The sequence below is a fragment of the Schistocerca gregaria genome, chromosome 1 (assembly GCF_023897955.1).
Source record: "Schistocerca gregaria isolate iqSchGreg1 chromosome 1, iqSchGreg1.2, whole genome shotgun sequence".
In the NCBI taxonomy this organism is placed as follows: Eukaryota; Metazoa; Arthropoda; class Insecta; order Orthoptera; family Acrididae; genus Schistocerca; species Schistocerca gregaria.
This window is the reverse complement of record NC_064920.1, coordinates 226,125,184-226,139,888: the sequence shown is the minus strand read 5'-3', so window position 1 is coordinate 226,139,888 and position 14,705 is coordinate 226,125,184. Positions and strand designations below refer to the sequence as shown.

Below are 14,705 nucleotides of genomic sequence, written 5' to 3'. Positions count from 1 at the left end.
CGTTTTGGAGAAAGATAGGACACAGCAGCTGTTGAACACAGTTGTCAATAACAGTACAATGCTAGGAACAGAGTGAAGGAGACACTGGCAGTGGGAGACAAATAGAGAGACGAAGAAATTGGATATAGGTGAGAGGTAGTGATGACGATAGACAGAGAGTATGAGATTGACAACGAGGGAGAGGGTGATAGTGACAATGAGAAGAGACAGCAACTGTAGGAAGGGAAAAGCGAGATAGTAACAGCAGAGAGAGAGAGAGAGAGAGAGAGAGCGAGAGAGCAAGAGGGAGACATTGACAGCGAGAGGAGACAGTAGTAAGTGGACAGAACGAAGGAGACAGTGATAGACTCAAAGAGGTAATGACAATGAGTTGGGCTGAATGGCTGAGTGAGGAGGGCAAATGGGAGTGGATGGGGTATGAACGAACGACTGACAGCGATGGACTAATGGGTGTGAGGGACTTACAGTTAGGGGATGTTGTGCGAGTGAGAGGCGAGTTGCATGCTAGAAAAGGCAAGAATATATTCGCAATCAAAAATTTTTGGGAAAATTTTTATTGGTGCTGAGTAAGGTAGAATGAGGCGGTACCCAATTTTCAGTCAGGGTCTTTTACCCGGAGCATATTCGCCTCTTATGCTCTCCGATAGGAGCATTTTATCGCTGTTATGTTCTTTATTATAGGAGCTCGATACACGGTGACTGTGAACAAGAGAGTGAATAAGTACTTCGAAAGAAAACGGTATAATGGTCGAAATGACTGCTACTGGTACTTTATTCTAGCGTTCATTTATATCCAATAACTTCGTACTCTACTAAACGCCCGTGTTGCTATTTACACAGAATATTGAAACACTTGAGAGAAAATACAGCATCTGATGGTGGATACAGTGCAAAGTGGTACAGTTAGTTTCTTGAACGAGGACGATCGATTTTGCTTCGCAGATTACCAACCAGATTTTCCCATGACTCAGACCGTTTACCATGCTGAAGTACTCCCTTGAGGTGTAATTCGTGCCTCACGCACTTCTTGCGTGACCTATAGTACGCTGACCAGAGTCGTGTAGATCTTGTCGACGACAAGAGCGTTTCATTTGCATGGAATACGGCAACATAAAAATCGCCCTTGACAAAAGCAGCTAATTTTCAAAGGTGTCCTAAATATCAACATATTGTCTGTGTACTGGAGCGCCTCTGAATTACCTTCATCCATATTTTCTTATACTTCGAAATGCCTTCGCTTTTCCTGGCTAATCCCTTAGTCTTTGCATTCGCGTTGTAACAAACTCGCAGCAATATGACTTGCATAGACCGTTATTTATTTATTTATTGGTCGCAGTAACTATTCACGCATTAAGTATAAATTATAGCAATGGGTGGATGCAGTAGATTAAGTAAAACATGAGGTAATAGATATGCTGGAAAATAGTGTTAGATTAACAGTGATGAACTGTGGAGATCGTTAGTTTCATTTTTACATGGGTTTGCATTTAAACAGCGTCAGGAAATTTATCTATTTTTGAAACAATGTTTGCCTGAGACAAATAGCAAGCTAAGATTTTGGAATGCTACAGTTGCTTCCATGCAATAAAATAGTTATTTAAGTGTGGACTGAGACACCTCATTCCCGAAGTTACTTCTATACCTCTTTTAGCCCCTTCCTTTTTTTTACATTCCAGAAGGATGTGATTGACTACTTGGAAAGCTCCCCTGCCACAGTAGACCTTCAGTTTCATACTATGGAGATCATTTGATTAATATGTATGCCCCCAACGCATACTAATGGTACGTGTAGGATGCCATTTGCAGAGATTCAATTAAAAACAAAGATGACAAATTGTATATACGCAAAAAAATCTTCAACTGCCTGCATTGTGAACGAGAAGCTGGATCATTTCTCTTGAGCATTTTTCTTCCTAAAGGAATGAAGCTCGTATAAAGTAGAGCAGTTCCTTAGAAACGGCATTTTGTAGTACTGTATATGCTTCATTAAGCATACGATGTTTCACTAAGTTAAACCTCACCGTGAGTCTTATTCTTCATCACGTTAATATCTTCATGCTTAGCTTTGGCAATGCTTATTTCATTCAAAATGTCTAATGCACATTTACTAGTTCGGCTCTAATTGTTATGATATTGCAATTTTTGTAGCTCACTTTAGTGTTTTTGCATTTAAAAATTCTAATGTTCCGTATTTTATAGTTGCCATAATAGCCACGGCCGCAGCTATAAATATGGATGCATCGTGACACAGAACATTAATTTTGTATCATTAAGTGTACACTGGAAGGCATACCTTACTCATTCTGACCCTGAGATTCATAGGCGTAATTGGTTAGACTGTATGAAACTCATTACTGTACTGCTGAAGATATTGCTGGATACAAAGTCTTGATATATATTTAAGGTTTCTGAGAACAGACATCACAGTCATATCGAGAAATTGCAATATTATCATTTTGTAAAGCGAGACGTACAATGTAACGTAACTCATAAATGTTTCTGAGTAGCAAGGCTACTCGTGTGACTGATCTGCTTCTGATATCTAACGTGTTTTCCAACTTTCCAGTTATCACAAGAAAAGGATGATTAATAATCGCAGAAAGACGTAGTACATATATTCGTCAGCCAATAACTTCCGCTAGAGGTCTTTCTTTGGATTCTAAGAGCGTGTAGGTAGCCAGTGTGGAATTCGTTGCATTGAGAAGAAACCTCCTTGCTCTAAAGCGCATTCCGTCCTGTCTGCATTAAACAGTTTGAGCCAATGCACATTGTACGGCTATTAGGCAGTGTCAAAAGTAAACACCCAGCAGAAAACATGCATTGTCAAACCAAGAACTTTCATGTTTGCATATTACATTCTCAAGGCACAGTTGTAAACTAAATGCAGCTGCTTTCACCTACCAAAGGCTGAATTTTCTTGCAACGCATATGTCACAACCTCCAAGGAGGCTATTGTCTATCACAAAATCTATGGACATTATGTGTCAAGTCCTAGTAAATCCTAATAAACTAATAATACACCCATATTACAGCGTGTGAATTCATATACACTGAAGAGCCAAAGAAACTGTTACATCTGCCTCATATCGTGTAGGCCCCCGAGAGCATGCGGAAGTGTCGCAACACGACGTGGATTCAACTAATGCCTGAAGTAGTGCTGGAGGGAACTGGCACCATGAATGCTGCAGAGCTATCCATAAATCCGTAGGATAACGAGGGAGTGGAGATCTATTCTGAACAGCACGTTGCAAGGCACCCAAGATATTCTAAGTAATGTTCATGTCTGGGGAGTTTTGTGGCCATCGGACGTGCTTAAACTCAGAAGAGTGTTCCTGGAGTCACTCTGTAGCATTTCAGGATGAGCGGTCTGTCGCGTTGTCCTGCTGTAATCGCACAAGTCCGCCGGAACGGGAAATGGACATGAATGGATGCATCTGATCAGATAGGATGCTTACGTACGTGTCGCCTGTCAGTATCTAGACGTATCAGGCGTCCCACATCAGTCCAACTGCATACGCCCCATATCATTATAAAGCCTCCACTAGCTTGAACAGTCCCCTACTGACATGCACGGTCCATGGAATCATAAGGTTGTTTCTACGTACACGTCGATTCGCTCGATACAATTTGAAACGAGACTCGTCCGATCAGGCAACATGTCTCCAGTCATCAACAATCCGATATCGGTGTTCACGGGCCCGGGCTAGTAATGATCTGCGTCATACAGTAGTCCTGTAGTATATACATACTTTAAAGCTTCTATACGATTAGGCGCCGTCGAAAGGAAGAGTCCAGCAGCAGAGACGCACTGTCAAACAAAAATCTCTTACTAGAACATTTCACGTTGGCATGTTGTATCCTCAAGGCACAGTTCTAAACTAAAGGCAGTAGCTTTCCCCTACCTAAGACACTATTTTCCTGCAATGCACATCACAACTCCCCATCAAGCTGCTGTTTGTCATGAAATCTATTAACATTATACACTCCTGGAAATGGAAAAAAGAACACATTGACACCGGTGTGTCAGACCCACCATACTTGCTCCGGACACTGCGAGAGGGCTGTACAAGCAATGATCACACGCACGGCACAGCGGACACACCAGGAACCGCGGTGTTGGCCGTCGAATGGCGCTAGCTGCGCAGCATTTGTGCACCGCCGCCGTCAGTGTCAGCCAGTTTGCCGTGGCATACGGAGCTCCATCGCAGTCTTTAACACAGGTAGCATGCCGCGACAGCGTGGACGTGAACCGTATGTGCAGTTGACGGACTTTGAGCGAGGGCGTATAGTGGGCATGCGGGAGGCCGGGTGGACGTACCGCCGAATTGCTCAACACGTGGGGCGTGAGGTCTCCACAGTACATCGATGTTGTCGCCAGTGGTCGGCGGAAGGTGCACGTGCCCGTCGACCTGGGACAGGACCGCAGCGACGCACGGATGCACGCGAAGACCGTAGGATCCTACGCAGTGCAGTAGGGGTCCGCACCGCCACTTCCCAGCAAATTAGGGACACTGTTGCTCCTGGGGTATCGGCGAGGACCATTCGCAACCGTCTCCATGAAGCTGGGCTACGGTCCCGCACACCGTTAGGCCGTCTTCCGCTCACGCCCCAACATCGTGCAGCCCGCCTCCAGTGGTGTCGCGACAGGCGTGAATGGAGGGACGAATGGAGACGTGTCGTCTTCAGCGATGAGAGTCGCTTCTGCCTTGGTGCCAATGATGGTCGTATGCATCTTTGGCGCCGTGCAGGTGAGCGCCACAATCAGGACTGCATACGACCGAGGGACACAGGGCCAACAGCCGGCATCATGGTGTGGGGAGCGATCTCCTACACTGGCCGTACACCTCTGGTGATCGTCAAGGGGACACTGAATAGTGCACGGTACATCCAAACCGTCATCGAACCCATCGTTCTACCATTCCTAGACCGGCAAGGGAACTTGCTGTTCCAACAGGACAATGCACGTCCGCATGTATCCCGTGCCACCCAACGTGCTCTAGACGGTGTAAGTCAACTACCCTGGCCAGCAAGATCTCCGGATCTGTCCCCCATTGAGCATGTTTGGGACTGGATGAAGCGTCGTCTCACGCGGTCTGCACGTCCAGCACGAACGCTGGTCCAACTGAGGCGCCAGGTGGAAATGGCATGGCAAGCCGTTCCACAGGACTACATCCAGCATCTCTACGATCGTTTCCATGGGAGAATAGCAGCCTGCATTGCTGCGAAAGTTGGGTATACACTGTACTAGTGCCGACATTGTGCATGCTCTGTTGCCTGTGTCTATGTGCCTGTGGTTCTGTCAGCGTGATCATGTGATGTATCTGACCCAAGGAATGTGTCAATAAAGTTTCCCCTTCCCGGGACAATGAATTCACGGTGTTCTTATTTCAATTTCCAGGAGTGTATTTCAAATCCTAGTAAATTCTAAAAATTAATACCACACCAATGTTTCAACGTGTGTATCTATACAGAATATCTAGCAGAAAACATAAAACCTAACGCTGCTAATTCAGATAAGTTGGTGTCTGCTCCACAATGAGGCATAGCTAAAACTGGCCCAGAAATGCCCATTGAACACTTCCGCCTTCTCCTTCAAACGCTGACGCATTCCTTTCTTAAGGCGCTAAAAATCTACACTTCCTGTAAATTTGGCAATAGCCGCCCTTTATCCTCAAAGTGTAACACCCTGACGCAGTCTGTGATGTTACCCAACGTATGCTGCTCCTTCTTAAAGTACTTTGTCGCCGCCGATGATTCCCTTTATTATTATTCTAAAGTAAACCTTACGTTGAAGTTTTTTCCCGTTTGCCCCAAGTATTTCATTTCACAACCTGACACTTTATTTCATACACTCCCGATTTTCCTGAACAGTTCTCTGTGATAGCAAACTGTACCAGAGGCGGAAGAATAAGATTGACATTGGGGAGACATGGATGAGAAATGTTGAATATTTCTGAAATAAAGTACCAAGATTGTGAGACGAAGTATGTGTGTCAGAAGTAAAGAAACTTTAAAATAAGGTTTCACAGCATAATAAAAAGGAGAATGGCTCGTCGGCGGTAGTGAATCACCTCAGGAATGAGCAACATTCGTTGGGCAACATCGCAGCCATTATGAGGGTATTGCACTTTGAGGATGAAGGGTGGTTTCTGTCAAATTTACAGGAAGTGGAGATTTTTTGCGCTGTGAGAAAGGAATGCGCCAGCGTGTTAAATGAGAAGACAGAAGCGCCCTGCGGGCATTTCTGGGCCAATTTTAGCTATGCCTCCCTGTATAGCAGCCATCAACTTATTTGAATTAGCGGCGTTAGGGTTAATGTTTTCCTCGATCTGCGCTACATCTCCCGCAGTATATACGAATGCCAGTGGTTACCTCGTCTTTCAGACAACCTTTCCCCATGATGCAACCTTCTTTCCACATTTCATTGTTTTACTTACTGAGTAAAAATAAACTTACTGATAAAAAGAATGAAGCAACGAGACAGGGAAGAGGAAACAAAATGAAACGTGTATAACGTTTCTCAGTGATTACAAAATCAAGACAAACTTACGAAGAACTTGACAGTGAGGCTCACTTTGAGTACGACGCTACATCGACTCTAGCCTGAATGCGTGCAGTGTCCGACTGGAAAGGGTGTCATAACGCTATTATATGTTCTACCGAGGCAACCAAGTCCACAACTGTTGTAACTAGTCCTTTATTTCCTGGCTACTGGCACAGGGATGGAGTTCGCATCCTGGCTGGTCTCGTGCATGTTCTCTGGGGGCAGATCTGGCTATTTTGGTGGCCGCCAAGGTGCCTCTGCCTCACACACACAGACACATGGGAGCATGAGTAGCTTAGAAGTATTTATCCTCGGAGTATTGAAGCAAGTTAAATCAGTTAATAAAATAGTCTTCCGGTCCAAACTGCATACCAATTAGGATTCTTTCAAAGCATGCCGATGCAATAGATCCATACTTAACAATATATACAACCGCTCGCTCATAGAAAGATACGTAATCGGCTAAATTACGGGGCCGTATCATTGATGTCGATATGCAGCACAATTTTGGAACAGTATTGTATTCGATCATTATGAATTACCTTGAAGAGAACCGTCTATTGACACACAGTGAGCACGGATTTAGAAAACCTCGTTCTTGTGAAACACAACTAACTCTTTACTCACACGAATGTTGAGTGCTGTTAAAAAGTGATTTCAAATTGATTCCGTATTTCTAGATGTCCAGAAGGCTTTTGACGCTGTACCACACAAGCAGCTTGTAGTAAAATTGCGTGCTTATGGAATATGATGTTAGTTATGTGGCTGGATTCATCATTTTCTGACACAGAGGTCACATGTCGTAATAATTGACGGAAAGTCACCGAGTAAAACAGATGTGATTTACAACGTTTCGCAAGGTAGTGATAGAGGCCCTCTGCTGTTCCTTATCTATATAAACGATTTAGGAGACAATCGGAACAGCCGTCTTAGGTGTTTGCGGATCATCTGACGTTTATCGTCCAGTAAAGTCATCAGAAGGTCAAAACAAATTTTCTTGGTATAGATATCTGGATGGTGCAAAAATAGGCAATTGACCCTAAATAACGAAAAGTGTGACGTCATTCACATGAGTGCTAAAAGGAAAGCGTTAAACTTCGATTAGACGATAAATCAGTCAAATATAAAGGCCGTAAATTCAACTAAATTCCTGGGAATTACAATCACGAACTACTTAAATTGGAAAGAAAATATAGAAAATATTGCGTGGAAAGCAAACCAAAGATTTTATTGGAAGAACACTTAGAAAATGTAAGAGAGCTGGTAAAGAGACTGTCTACACTACGCTTGCCCGTCCTCTTATGGAGTACTGCTGCGCGGCCTGGTATCTTTACCACATAGGATCAGCGGAGTACATCGGGAAAGTTCAAAGAAGGGCAGAAATAGGGGAGAGAGTGTGACCGATATGATACGGGATTTGGTATAGACACCATTAAAGGAAAGGCGTTTCTCACTGCGGCGAAATCTTCTCACAAAATTTCAATCATAAATTTTTTCCCCGGAATGCGAAAATATTTTGTTGACACCTACCTACATTGGGTGAAACGATCATCAGAATAAAATAAGGAAAATCAGCGCTATGAAAGCATTCACGACCGGATGTTTCAGCTGCTGAGAATTTTTCCGGGTTGTATGGCCGTGGTCCGTGGAACTGTTCAATCCCCGACGTTTCGGGATAGTGCAGTCGACAAGACTCAGCACAACCAGGAGCACCTCTGAAGATGTCCAACGTAGCCTTGGACGAAACTTCAGGGATTGAAGAGTTCCATGGACCACGGCCATAGAACCCGGAAAAATTCTCAGCAGCAAAACCAGAGCTCCCACAGAAATACATAGGTGTTCGTTTCTTCGCGTCCTGTTCGAGATTGGAATAATAGAGAATTGTTGTGAAGGTGTGTAAATGAACCCTCTGCTAGGTACGTAAGTATGATATCCATAGACGTGGACCTAGATGTAGATGTGTCATGGGTGAACGAGCATTGTCCTGTAGAAAAGTGGCACCATAATAATGTGGCATAAGAGATAACACATATGGGCCCAGGATGCCCGTGACGTACCGTTGTAGTCAGATTCACCTCAGTCACAATCGCAGGTAACTTGCAGTCACACCTGAAGGTTTCCCGCACTACGACGCCAGAAGAAACACCCCTGTGCCTCTCCAAAACATCGGAATACTCGGACCTCCCCCGCGTCGCAGCGATACTCGTTGGTTGTCCGGGGTAGTGCAAAAGTACGATTCAGCGCTGAGCACAATGCGACGCCTTTCGTCAGTAGGCAGTGCTTCCCGGACATGTCTCCATTTCAAACGCAGCCGTCTGTATTGTGGTATTAACGGCCGTACACGCATAGGAAGGCAATTCCTTAGTCTGGCTCCTGCGACGAACAGAATGTTGTACGGAGTCCACTAATTGTTCTCAGTTGGCAGGAGCAGATGTGAAAGAATAACGTTGTACTTGATGTGCAACTCGGTGGGCCTCCTTTGTGGTGGTCAGACGCCGGAACCTTGGCAACGAGAATGCCTGGTCTCAGCTTCCCACTGTCACATCCGTTTGCCCCACAAATCTGCATATTGCACGATTTGACCAGACGGTCAAATGGAGACCAACAACAAGGCCCCCTTCAAACTGTGTTAGGTGCCGGCAATGCTGCTCCGTGCCCTTCACAAAGATGACTCAACATCTGTCACTGTTCAGATACCTTGTTCACACTATCAGGCTTCGTAACAACAATAACACGAACAAGGCAGATAAACTCCGATCATGGTCGTGACTGCAGCTCCAATAATATACACACCTGTCGATGGTTCGCACATGTACGAAGTTCCCTACACATCTGACTGCGTCGTCTGGTGCTTCACGTTTTCTGTCAGGCCGTGCATATGGCCACCGTATTTCACGATTTCTCAGCACAGCGTTATTTGCATATTGTCTGTCCTCATTTACATGCTCAGCTCTTCTAAGAATACGCACAGATACAAGGTACAAGTTCTCTACAAGAAATAACCATGCAGAAGAGGAAAGACAGCAGGAAAATGCACTACTGGCTATTAAAATTGCTACACCAAGAAGATATGCAGATGATAAACGAATATTCATTGGGCAAATATATTATACTAGAAATGACATGTGATTACATTTTCACGCAGTTTGGGTGCACAGATCCTGAGAAGTCAGTACCCATAACAATCGCCTCTGGAAGTAATAACGGCCTTGATATGTCTGGGCATTGAGCCAGAGCTTGGATGGCGTATAGAGGTACAGCTGCCCATGCAGCTTGAACACCAAAGTTCAACGAGAGTAGTGACTGGCGTATTGTGACGAGCCAGTTGCTCGGCTACCATTGGCCAGACGTTTTCAGTTGGTGAGAGTCCTGGAGATTGTGTTGTCCAGGGCAGCAGTCGAACATTTTCTGTATCCAGAAAGGACCGTACAGTACCTGCCTCATACGGTAGTGCATTGTCCTGCTGAAATGTAGGGTTTCGCAGAACTCGAATGAAGGGTAGAGATGCGGGTCGTAACACATCTGAAATGTAACGTCCAATGTTCAAAGTGCCGTCAACGCGAGACATGTAACCAATGGCACCCCATACCGTCACGCCGGGTGTAACGCCAGTATGGCGATGTCGAATACACGCTTCCAATGTGCGTTCACCGCGATGTCGCGAAACACGGATGCGACCATCATGATGCTGTAAATAGAACCTGGATTCATCCGAAAAAATATCCTTTTGCCATTCGTGCACCCAGGTTCGTCGTTGAGTACACCATCGCAGGCTTTCCTGTCTGTCTCCAAGCTGATAGTCCACCCTGCTGCAAACGTCGTCGAACTGTTCGTGCAGATGGTTGTCACTCAGGGATCGACACATAGCTGCACGATCCGTTACAGCCATGCGGATAAAATGTCTGTCATCTCGACTGTTAGTGATACAAGGCCGTTGGATCCAACACGGTGTTCCGTATTACCCTCCTGAACCCACCGATTCCATATTCTGCTAACAGTCATTGCATCTCGACGAACGTGAGCAGCAATGTCGCGATACGATAAACCGCAATCGCGATAGGCTACAATCCGACCTATATCGGGGTCGGAAACGTGATGGTACGCATTTCTCCTCCTTAGAAGAGGCATCACAACAACGTTTCACCAGGCAACGACGGTCAACTGCTGTTTGTGTATGAGAATCGGTTGGAAACTTTTCTCATGTCAGTTCTTTGTAGATGTCGCCACCGGCGCCAACCTTGCGCGAATGCTCTGAAAAGCTAATCATTTGCATATCACAGCATCTTCTTCGTGTCGGTTAAATTTCGCGTCTGTAGCACGTCATCTTCGTAGTGTAGCAATTTTAATGGCCAGTAGTGTAAGTAATAGCCGCCAAATACTTTCACTCGGCAAAATTACGTTTTACACAGTGTGTTTCAGTAAGAGCGTGCAAAAATGTAACAGGGCATAAAGAATGCTCCACTGGACGATTCGACGTAGGATACCAGGGGTCGGAGAAGCCAGCTTAAGGAGATATGGGAATAAACTTGTCTACCGCCTTGTCTAGCAATTTTTCTATCTAATTTACAACTAACTTGCGTGCAAATTTACATGTACTGTTCTCTTCATTCACAAGTAAATTGTGTATTTCCTGCAAGGAAACGATGAGGAGGAGCCTGATTACTAGGAAGAATTTCCTGGTCGCTGGATTGGAAAGGGAGATTCTGTTCCATGGCCTGCGATGTCACGTGAACTGAATCCAAAAAATGGCTCTGAGCACTATGGGACTTAACTGCTGAGGTCATCAGTCCCCTAGAACGTAGAACTACTTAAACCTAACCAACCTAAGGACATCACAAACATCCATGCCCGAGGCAGGATTCGAACCTGCGACCGTAGCGGTCGCGCTGTTCCAGACTGAATCGCCTAGAACCGCTCGGCCAATACGGCCGTCGAACTAAATCCCCTTGATTATTTGCTATGAGGATATCTAAAGTCACTTATTTATGATCCCCAGTGGATACGGAGATGGAATTAGTTGCCTGAATTGTTGTCTGTGATATGTTTCGCTACACACCAGAGGTATTTGTCAGAGTGCCTAGAACCTTCTTCACCGACGTTACGCATGCATTGATGGCCGTCAGTTTGCGACGGGTCAGGCTCTTATCGCGCAGTTTCCTTTCCCTGAAAGAAAATCCACCTACCTCGTTTCTTAGGTAGTTGCTGCACTCGCCTCTCCTGATAGCAGCTACTGGAAAAATTGCAGAAAAGCAGTGTTGAAGAAACTGCAATTTAATAGCCGCTCACCGGAGGCCGCGATACATGTTTGCTGAAATACAATCTATGAGCAATCTTCCTAAATAAATTGAGTTATTGGAATGGTAGTAATTGTTTACTCAAACGAGAACGCGAAGTTGGTAATTCTATTTAAGCTCTTTATTGTCTTTAAGCCTGATCATCAGCCCGCTAATCTACTTTTGAAGAAGGTTCAGTTCACAATTCTATCCACACTCAAACCCCGCCAGAATTAGCTTTCAAAGTTACGGAATTTACTTAACTGCAACACAGACGATTTTCTAACATACACGTTTGCAGTCGATGTTCAATAATAGTTCGTTTTTTAACGTTAATGCTCGCCATAAGCACTTAGTAAAAGTTTACGAAGTACCGCCACGCTTTTAATTATTAAAGTTACTCGCGTCTTTCGCGGAACGAAAAGTCACAACTCGCTCAAACTCACACTACGCGTTACTGGACTCTTCCAGTCTCAAATCGCACAGTACCGAACCGATGAAGCCGTTTTATGACTTCATTTTACACATTATTCGCGAGGACACATCAAGCATGTCTCTTCTCGATCACAGTTCCTTCGCGACTCCTCATCCACTCGCGACTCACTCTCCTAGTCTCTAACCGTCCTCGCATCTCATTGGCTCACACATCACACAGCCAATCAGAATTAACTCTTTGGGTGCGCCTCGCGCCAAAATCTAGCACGCACCAGTCATGACTTCTGAATCATTTACGTCATGATTTCTTGTTACACAAAATTTACTGTATAATTTAACAAACCGAAAGGAAAACTAGACTTTACTTTATTTCCAGAAATTATTTAAATACTCGCGAACGTTCTGGCTGCTTGTACAATACCATACACTCTTGGACATCCGACATTCACTAAGATGGGGAACCACTGGCGACTCTGTTCCCACGGTTACATCGTCTGAACACTTGCGAGTTCCAACCTAGATTTTATACACTTGCAAAGAATGGCGAATGTCCCTCTTTCATTCACTCAGGCACACTCATTCACTCTCACCTACTCATATAAAATAACTGTTCACAAAAATTCAAAACATTTATGGTTTTAACAAAGTTATAGGTGAATTTCTAAAAGTAAAATTCTCAAAATAAATACAAAAGCACGGAAGGTGATTTTGTTTCATAGTTGGATGGTCACTGAAGGTGATCTATACATAATGGTATTTATTTAGACTCGAAAATTGTAGAAATTTGCGTTTTCTGTAAGATTTTTCTAATTTCCAAAATATGCAGGTTTCAAAGCTCAAATTTGGATGACTTATTTTTATTCATAACAGAAACTAGTATATTAACTTTTAATTTCCTCAGGTTCCTCAGTTAGAAGTTATTAAAGATGAAAGTTCCACGTTATACACGCGGCTAGTTAGCGCACAGGTCTTACATTCTCACGGTACAGACATGCCATATGGTCGTGACGTCAGACGAACGGACACCGGTAATCTGCCCGCTACAGCACATATGCTAATCTGATGGCTACTTTACAGTCTGTCTACATTTCACAGTAAATATTTGATAGAAAACTGTGCGCTCGCACTAGTTGCGACGCCACAAGTTTCAGCACATTTTGAGAGATACAGCACAAACGGTACGTTCATTGTGTTAATAATGGTATCTGAAGTTCATTGCAACTAATATAAATAAAAAAGTATACAGTACTGTGATTTTACTTCTCTTATCTCTTTAAGCTGGCTTCTCCTACCCGAGGTATCCTACCTCAAATTGTCCAGTGGAGCATCCCCTAAGTCCTGTTGAATTTTTGCACGCTCTTACGGAAACACCCTGTATATGAAGTAATTTGTTAGCTCTCAAATCAAACTCTTAATAACGTCATTGCCTTGCAGTTGAGAAATAAGATAGTTATCACAACGTACATAAAAGGCCTTTAGGTCCAATTTTCATTGTGGTATTTAATGACTTAATAAATTATGTTAGAACAAATAAGCCCCCGGTACAAATATTAAGTCATAATTGACCCGGTTTCAACGCTACTATGAGCGTCATCTTCAGAATTAGACTAACTGTTCTAAAACATATTAGGTATATAATATATTAGTAAAATTAAAGTTTTTACTGACTGGAAAAAGATGCAGTACTTACAAGTCACGTATTAAAAAAGATCTAAGCCGGAAAGGCGACGTCATGAATAGTTGTAAGATGGCGACCCGCTAAGTGCTGCTCGTACTTCAGTGAACAAGGGTTGCAACAGTAGCGTCGAAATCTGGTCAATTTTGACTTAATATTTGTGACCGAGGGCTTATTTCTTCTAGTATAATTCTGACACTGTCACTGAACCTTAGCAGCTATGTTCAAAGTTTTGACTTAAAACATGTTGCAATTTACAGTACCGAATGAAAGGGCTCACACATAATGGTAGAAAGCTACTGTAATATGTTTGGGAATTAAAGTACTAGTTGTTTGAAAAAAAAAAAAAAATAGACGGTCCTGAAATCCCATGATTTAGTCAGTAAAAACTGTTGCTGTTGGAGTTTCAAAAGCAAACGAAGACTAGACTTATTTCTGCCTCCTTATATGTTTATGACACTGTTTGTTTTAAGTAAATATTAATGACTAGACGTGAACCTGTTTATGAACGGAAGCTAACTGTGTACACTCACTTGTATCCTGCAGGAATCACGTCCAAGCTGTCCCACCTGACCGACATGGGCGTAGCAGGTGTCTGGATATCGCCCGTGTACCCTTCGCCTATGAAGGACAATGGCTATGACATCTCCGACTTCAAAGGCATAGACCCAACGTTTGGTACCATGGAAGACTTGGATGAATTACTGAACAAGGCACATGCAGTCGGTAAGGTATATACATAAATATTCGTATGTTTCCCTTTGTAATAAAAACTCCT

General features: G+C 43.8%; 1 protein-coding gene across 1 annotated transcript in view; it reads left to right on the top strand.

Annotated features, from left to right (window-relative positions):
• Positions 1-14,705, top strand: part of LOC126339955 (uncharacterized) — a 284,117-nt gene that overhangs the window by 190,572 nt on the left and 78,840 nt on the right. The window contains exon 12 of the mRNA XM_050001678.1: positions 14,474-14,653. Within this exon, the coding sequence (XP_049857635.1) occupies positions 14,474-14,653 (180 nt within the window). The remainder of the gene's footprint in view (positions 1-14,473; positions 14,654-14,705) is intronic.